The 7,991-nt window shown below is 42.8% G+C and overlaps 1 protein-coding gene across 1 annotated transcript; it reads left to right on the top strand.

Moving 5' to 3' along the window:
* The first annotated feature begins 2,357 nt into the window (after positions 1-2,357).
* pou4f4 (POU class 4 homeobox 4) lies at positions 2,358-5,314 on the top strand. The gene is made up of 2 exons (XM_064349625.1): positions 2,358-2,681; positions 3,244-5,314. Exons 1-2 carry the CDS (start codon positions 2,562-2,564, stop codon positions 4,156-4,158), a joined length of 1,035 nt encoding a protein of 344 aa, XP_064205695.1. The 5' UTR covers positions 2,358-2,561; the 3' UTR covers positions 4,159-5,314.
* Positions 5,315-7,991: the final 2,677 nt, after the last annotated feature.

Genomic DNA, 7,991 nt, shown 5'->3' with positions numbered 1-7,991 from the left:
TAAACACGCCAGGGCGGGCCGTCCCAGTGCATGTGTGCCTCTCCGCCTGGGCGGGCCGTCCCAGTGCATGTGTGCCTCTCCGCCTGGGCGGGCCGTCCCAGTGCATGTGTGCCTCTCCGCCTGGCTCTGCCTGGGCGGGCCGTCCCAGTGCATGTGTGCCTCTCCGCCTGGGCGGGCCGTCCCAGTGCATGTGTGCCTCTCCGCCTGGGCGGGCCGTCCCAGTGCATGTGTGCCTCTCCGCCTGGCTCTGCCCGGGCGGGCCGTCCCAGTGCATGTGTGCCTCTCTGCCCGGGCGGGCCGTCCCAGTGCATGTGTGCCTCTCCGCCTGGGCGGGCCGTCCCAGTGCATGTGTGCCTCTCCGCCTGGCTCTGCCCGGGCGGGCCGTCCCAGTGCATGTGTGCCTCTCTGCCCGGGCGGGCCGTCCCAGTGCATGTGTGCCTCTGGCTCTGCCAGGGCGGTCACACCGAGGGTCCGAGGGTCCGAGGGTCCGAGGGTCCGAGAGCAGAGCAGGGCTGTTAGAGCGCCCCCCTCAGGCAGGGGTGAGAGGCACACTGTCCCCCACAGGCAGGGGTGAGAGGCACACTGCCCCCCACAGGCAGGGGTGAGAGGCACACTGCCCCCCACAGGCAGGGGTGAGAGGCACGCTGCCCCCTACAGGCAGGGGTGAGAGGCACACTGCCCCCCACAGGCAGGGGTGAGAGGCACGCTGCCCCACACAGGCAGGGGTAAGAGGCACGCTGCCCCCTACAGTCAGGGGTGAGAGGCACACTGCCCCCCACAGGCAGGGGTGAGAGGCACGCTGCCCCACACAGGCAGGGGTGAGAGGCACGCTGCCCCCTACAGGCAGGGGTGAGAGGCACACTACACACAGCCGGGACCGGCAGGCAGCACCGATGACTACAGGCATGGCGGTGACTACTCGCTTTGCTCTGACACTCGCTCTGTTGACCTGTGGTTCCACAATAAATATTTCATTCTTCATAACCCTATCAGCCGTTCTGAGTCTGTTCTTTAATTGTGAATCTATACTGTGGTAAATACCACAAAGTAAGCTGGCAATAATTAATTCATGTTTTAAATAGCAAGGTCTACCCGACAATGAATTTTGGACCACAAGGCTCTTCAAATGATATATTTATATCACTAAACACAGATAAACTTGATGGCGTCTTCAGATTTACTGGGAGGTGCCGGGAGTGTTGTTTTCGCCTGATGAGAAGTATCATTATTTTCTCAAATGTATGTTATTCTGAGCCCACGGGGGGCTTCATTTGAACCCGACATCACAGCTTGATTCAGACAAACAAGGGCAGAACCCTGGTAAAGGCGGAATAAGGGAATTCAATCCTTTTAATCCTGTCAGAATGTGCATGTTTTGTAGAAATTGTAAGGCTTAGATTTCATTTTAAGCTAAAAGGAAAAAAGTTCAATAAAAAATAAAATAATAATATTATTATTATTATTATTATTATTATTATTATTATTATTATTATAAAACAAACATTATACACTCTTCTCAACGAGTAATAGTAAATCTACTGAGTTATTGTATCATCAAATATAATAATAATAATACATTGTCATAGCATTTATTCTTAAAGCAACCATTCTAAGAGATTGTTATTATTATTACCATTATTATAACACCATTTTTTTATTCTGTAATTGTCATGGTTCGTTAGAATTATTTATAATAATAATAATAATAAGAATAATAATAATAATAATAGTTATTTATTATTATTATTATTATTATTATTATGTTTAAAATTGAAATATTATGACAATAATCAACATTTATTCAATGATCACATCAAAACAGTAAACTGGAGGAATAACTTCTGTGAAATGGAAACGTACATATGCTTTTTTTAACAACACAAGGTCTGAAGAGAGGTTATGGATCAACACTAACAAAATCAAGCCTGTCTCCCCACAACATTCTGCTGTTCACAGTACGGAACAAAACTGATCTTTATCCTTTCAATAAATATATAGAAAAAGTTACCCTGAACACCACTAAAACGGGCCTAAAGATTCCAGCATCCTTTACCTGCACCAGCGCGTGGGGCGTGGTGAAGATCCAGCCCTGGGCCAATCCTGTCCAACACGTCAAAACAGTCACTCCAATGAAAACGTCAAAGTGGGCGTGGTTATCTTTAAGGACCGTCTCCCAGGGACGGAAGACTTCTCCCTGAGCTCCGAACAACGAACAAAGGGGAGGAATCCTGCGCGTGGGAGGCGTGCACTCACATGCACTGTCCAATGATACTGGAGAACGGGTGAAAGGGCGGGGGTTAGCCCACCGTGGGGGCGGGGCCAATGGGTATGAGTTATATTATAGGTGCCTGCGAAGTCATCTTCTGTACCACTAACAACGGAACACACGCCCGACAGCGGTCCACCACAGCAGTTGGACTGATTGGTAGTCTAGCTGTAAAGGAGATTTAGTTAGTTTTAAAATAATTTCAGTTGACAAGTTACTGTTATCTACAGTTCAGGGATTTAAAAAAAAAAAAATCAAGGAAGACGGAGACGGTCTTTATAGATTTTTTGTAATCATGATGTCCATGAATAGCAAGCAGCCTTTCAGTATGCACCCGATTCTGCACGAACCGAAGTACACACCTCTCCACTCCAGCTCCGAGGCAATCCGGAGGGCATGTCTGCCTACGCCTTCGGTAAGTTCAGTAGCACCGCATTGGATCTTATTTGGTTTGAAAGTAGTGCACAGGCGCGTTTACTCATATAACTACAGACACGCGCCAAGCTGAGTTCTCGGGGCGGCGTGTTACATTTATGTGCAAATAATTCAGTTTTCGGTGAAAAAAAAATATGACTGCCTGCAACGCATTTATTTTTTGGGTGTCATTGAATAGTTCTGCGACGTATTAAATAAATATTATATTTAATTATGGGCAAATGGCCAAAGCAGGCTGTCATACACCAGAAATATCCATGCGTTGTTCTAGACTAATTAGAAAGATTAAACCGCCTAAGGCTAGACAATATGTGTATATGATGGTTCCTTATGAGTTTAAATTGAACAGCATGTATTCCGTATGTGTAAACTATTCTCACCTTTCCACCCCCAAAAAACCTACATATTTCCACGTTATGGTGTTGCGTTTTAACACTTAAATACAGTTTTAAGAAACAGTAAACGTGTCCCTGTTTGGCCCGTTCTTGCTTTAACCGCCGCATCTCCATTAACCGACTTGCTCTCTCTTTCCTCTGCCGTAGCTACAAGGGAACATCTTTGCTGGTTTCGATGAGACTTTACTGCAGCGGGCGGAAGCGTTGGCGGCGGTGGACATTGCGCAAAAAAGTCACCCTTTCAAACCAGATGCCACATACCATACCATGACCACAATGACAAGCATGACCTGCACCCCCACGTCTTCGTCGGCGCACCTTCATCATCCCTCCGTGCTCACATCGCATCATCATCATCATCATCACCACCAGCCGTCGCAGGGCCTGGAGGGGGACCTGCTGGACCACCTCACGCCCGGCTTATCTCTAGCAGGGATGCCCGGGTCCGACGTGTGCGCCACGGCCTCGCACCCGCACTCCCACATGTCCGCCATAAACCACATGCAACATCACCACCCGCAGACCATGAACATGCACCCGCACAGCCTGGGGTCGCACGCTTCGCTGGGCAGCGCGGGAGACTCCGAGCCCGACCCCCGGGAGCTCGAGTCCTTCGCCGAGCGCTTCAAGCAGAGGCGAATTAAGCTCGGGGTTACGCAGGCTGACGTTGGGTCCGCTTTGGCAAATCTGAAAATTCCTGGAGTCGGTTGCCTCAGCCAAAGCACTATTTGCCGGTTCGAATCCCTGACCCTGTCACACAACAACATGGTCGCGCTCAAACCTATCCTCGAAGCGTGGCTGGAGGAGGCAGAGAGGGCTCAGCGAGAGAAAATGACCAAGCCGGAGATTTTTAACGGCGGCGACAAAAAGAGAAAGCGCACCTCAATTGCAGCCCCGGAGAAGCGGTCCCTGGAAGCGTACTTCGCCGTGCAGCCAAGGCCCTCCTCGGAGAAAATAGCAGCAATAGCCGAAAAACTGGACCTGAAAAAGAACGTCGTGCGCGTGTGGTTTTGCAATCAAAGGCAAAAGCAGAAAAGAATGAAGTTTTCGGCCACGCATTAGGCCAAAAGAAAAGACCACAGATACTTATTTTAAAAGACAAATCACGAACAAAACGTAGCAACAAGCTAAGGTGGACCATCGAGGCTAACACGTTTTGTAATTCTGAAACGGGATGAGAACTTCAAACTAATGTCCCAGATGATAATACATATAACTTTTGTTATGAAAAATATTTATAATGAAAATGATAACATAAATGGGAGAAGACATCAACTTGTTCTCCGATGAGAAGAGAAAACGTCACCACTTACCCATCGCAGTGTACAAAACGCAGAGAAAGTCGAATCATGGTTATTATTCTCTTAAGTCGAAAAGGACTCTTTTATATTTGTTCATGTAGATATTGTGAATACATTGCACCTATGTGTGAAGAGCGCATCGACTTTGTTTTTTAAAAATGATTGTTGTTGTTTGCAGAAGATAATTGAGGCTTATTAATGCTATTTTAAGTGTGTCATAAGAAGCGACTTACCCTCGATAAGACAAGGGCGTTATTGTAATCCATTGCATGGTTTACTCGTAGGGCGTTATCTGTGCGTTATAGTTTTGAAACCCCATTTGAAAGCATTGCAATAAGAAAGCATACACACACGTAAGCGCACGTACACTTAGACATACACAGTACTCTGTGTCTACCTCATTATTGTAGTCTTGGCACATTCGTTTTCATTTTGGGAAGTAGAAAACAAATAAATGTTTAATTTTAATTTGACACAAACTTATGAATGCATTAGATAACACGGATATGTAAACATGTCTCGTATGTCTCAACTAATTTCACTAAAATTAACAATGCTTTGACAATCAAATAATTGAGTTATTACATTGTAAAAATCCATTTCAAAATAAGTCTCTGTGTTTTCATATTATTATTATTATTATTATTATTATTATTATTATTATTATTAGTAATGTATGCAATCACCTAAGTCACAAACGTGTTTATATTGTATTTCCGATAAATTCCGTGCACTTTGTAGATATTGAAAACATGAGGAATTGTTGGTTAACTTTATTAATGATTTTATTTTTTTACTTATTTATTTGAACTTAATTTATTCGAAAGACAACTTGTCGATTTCATTTGTGAAGGTGTGCTTAAAATGTGTCTGTGTAAGCGGCAGAATCTGAAATAAACCATGCACGTTTTACCTCACTCGTTCCGATTATTTTGTGACAACGAACGATCATCATTCTGGTCTGAAGTTCTGCCGGGTCAAGGCGATTCTCTGCAAGGGGCGGGGGCGGGAGGTTGAGGCAGAATTTGAAATCGATGGATATAAACGTTTCGTGGCTACACAACCGTGCAGATGACAAAATATTTAATTTTCGTACCAGAAATACGCTAGCTAGCCTATATATAGCCCCTGTCAATCGATGTTTTGTGGGCATGATACTTTTCCGTTACAATACAGATGCAGGCCACATTCTCTACTCATCCACATGTGGTAACGTTTAAACAATCAATCTACGGGAAGGCCAATGCTGTTCAATTTTTAAACTGCTCAGGCTAAACTTTTTAATGTAGGCCTATTAATGCCTTGCCTTCTGTGTGATGTGCTTTCTTTTTATTTGTTTTATAACAATACCTTAGTAACCTTAAACATTCTGAGATACTACTACTACCACTACTACTACTACTACTAATAATAATAATAATAATAATTTAAAAAAAACATTATTACCCTTACCTTATGATTTCGTGTCTCGTTATGAATGTTCAGTCTTCAGTCTTCATATGATGCGCGCGTGATGGCGAAGAACCAGTGATGTAGGAAAATTCCATCTGTCATAAGAACAAGACGCTTTCCAGCGGAAGCCAGACTATTGCTAGCCATTTGAGTTCTTTTAAATTCTTTGTGAGTCTGTATTGACTTCTGCATTCAGGTCCTCCTGTATTTTGGAGAGAGAAACATAGATTAAATTAGATTTTTTTCGGATCCATTCTTGCAATTGTTCCACAATGAAAGCAAACTTTAGACTGCATCAGCAGCTGCGCTAAAATACGTACCAGACAAAGAAGGACATGAGCTATTCAAAGTAATACTTCGATGTATTACATGAATCAGATCATGCGCCCACTAAGTCTATTAAGCTTGGCAAATGGACTATGAAGAGACTGTTTTACCGAGTCGTGATTTAGGTTTTAGTTTATAAGCACATGGCTTACATCTAATTTGTCAAGTGATTTGAGAAGTAGAGAAAGCAGACCAGCAGCATAGTATACATTCACTTTGGCTATGTAGGCCGCTACCGCGCTACGTCCATTCTCACAGCAAAACTAGGTCTAATTAGCAATATATTATGCAGCAGGATATTAAAATGTTTTAGAGTGATGTAGCGCTGTGAGATGTTCAGATCTAACTTGAAAAAAGCACATACACTTAAAAGACAGCTATTGATCCTTCAGTTCAACCATGTCCTCTATGAAGCAAAAAATAAAATAAAAATAAATAAAAAATAATAATCTAAATATATGGCAACACGATAGACAGTAGCACACTAAAAATATGAAGAAGAAAATAGGCTACGTTAAAATACACGACGGGCTTATTTCATTTCGCCATATACGTCGCACAATATATGTTGAAAAGCAACAATACATACATTTAATTCTTAAATAGTTCTCAATAAGTTCAAAATGCATTCCATAAATTCTGTTCTATTACTTTTCTAAACGGATATGTCCAAGTGAACATTGGTGCTATTACCATTTTTATGGTACATATACATAAAGGTCAACCACTTTATGTGTATGCCATCAGAAGATAATAAAATCATGTTTTCTTTTATTGTTCGCAGTCTAATGCGTGCCAGTGCTTGGTCTGCTTGGTCGGTGGAGAACTCCCACGTAAACCAAGGCCAGCGCGTGGACCGGGCGGGAAAACTGGCAGATGATGACAGAACCTGACAGTCCAGTGAATGTCACGGGCTCTCCGTTCTCCCTCGTGTTCAGCAGGTGGTTTCAGTCTGTAAAACTCGTTATTAATGAATAATGAATATCAGCTGTTATGATACTATTGATTTTTGTATGTGTTTGTTAAGAAGGGGATATCCTCTCGCAGAATGGACTGCCCATGTTGTACAACACGATCCTGTGCCCCATTTCCCTCGGAGGTTAGTAACTCAATGCGTCCATTAAATCCAAATTTGAAAGGCGATAAATCCGCCAAACCGCGATTTTTAGAAATTCACACGTAAATAACAGCAAAAACAATAGTAGTCTACTACTACCATTACTACTGCAGCTGCTGCTGCTGCTGCTGATGATGATGATGATGATAATAATAATAATAATAATAATAATAAGATAATTAAGAAGAAAAAGAAGAATGTGAAACTGATCAAAATGGTGGTCAGATAATTGCCAGTAAAAATATGCTGTTGCCATGCTGTTGAACACCAAATCACATCCGGTAATCCGTATAACCGCTGAATTCATTAAGAGTTCATAATCATTCTAACTACTTTATTCAGTCATTACGCACGCTTGTAAAATGCATGATTTCATGGCTTTACTTTAGTTGCAATTTTAGATGCTTTTGATGAGTGGTCGTTTTCAATATCAAATTTACATACAAATAGTTCTAAGTTCATTTAGTGTATTTCTGATGTTACGGATGTGTGTTGTCCTACTACAAAAGGTGTAATAGTCCTTGCTTATTCCAGCTGATAGACCCAGTTGAAGCTTTTAGCTGCGTACAAAATGTCTGACTAAAATGACTTCAGCTAATTGGTTGTTTGTGGCATTATAATTCGTTGGAAATATGATTAATTGTAAACAGATAATCACGAAAGCCTGTTTATTGACACTTATACTCACATAATCAGCC

This window comes from Anguilla rostrata, chromosome 9 (assembly GCF_018555375.3).
Source record: "Anguilla rostrata isolate EN2019 chromosome 9, ASM1855537v3, whole genome shotgun sequence".
In the NCBI taxonomy this organism is placed as follows: Eukaryota; Metazoa; Chordata; class Actinopteri; order Anguilliformes; family Anguillidae; genus Anguilla; species Anguilla rostrata.
This window is presented reverse-complemented; position numbering and strand designations above follow the sequence as displayed.

What these genes read in the sequence shown, in the direction of transcription:
- pou4f4 (XM_064349625.1), top strand. Translation starts at nt 2,562, where the DNA reads ATGATGTCCATGAATAGCAAGCAGCCTTTCAGTATGCACCCGATTCTG. An exon ending in CATGTCTGCCTACGCCTTCG is followed by an intron (nt 2,682 to 3,243) that starts GTAAGTTCAGTA and finishes CCTCTGCCGTAG; the next exon opens with CTACAAGGGAACATCTTTGC.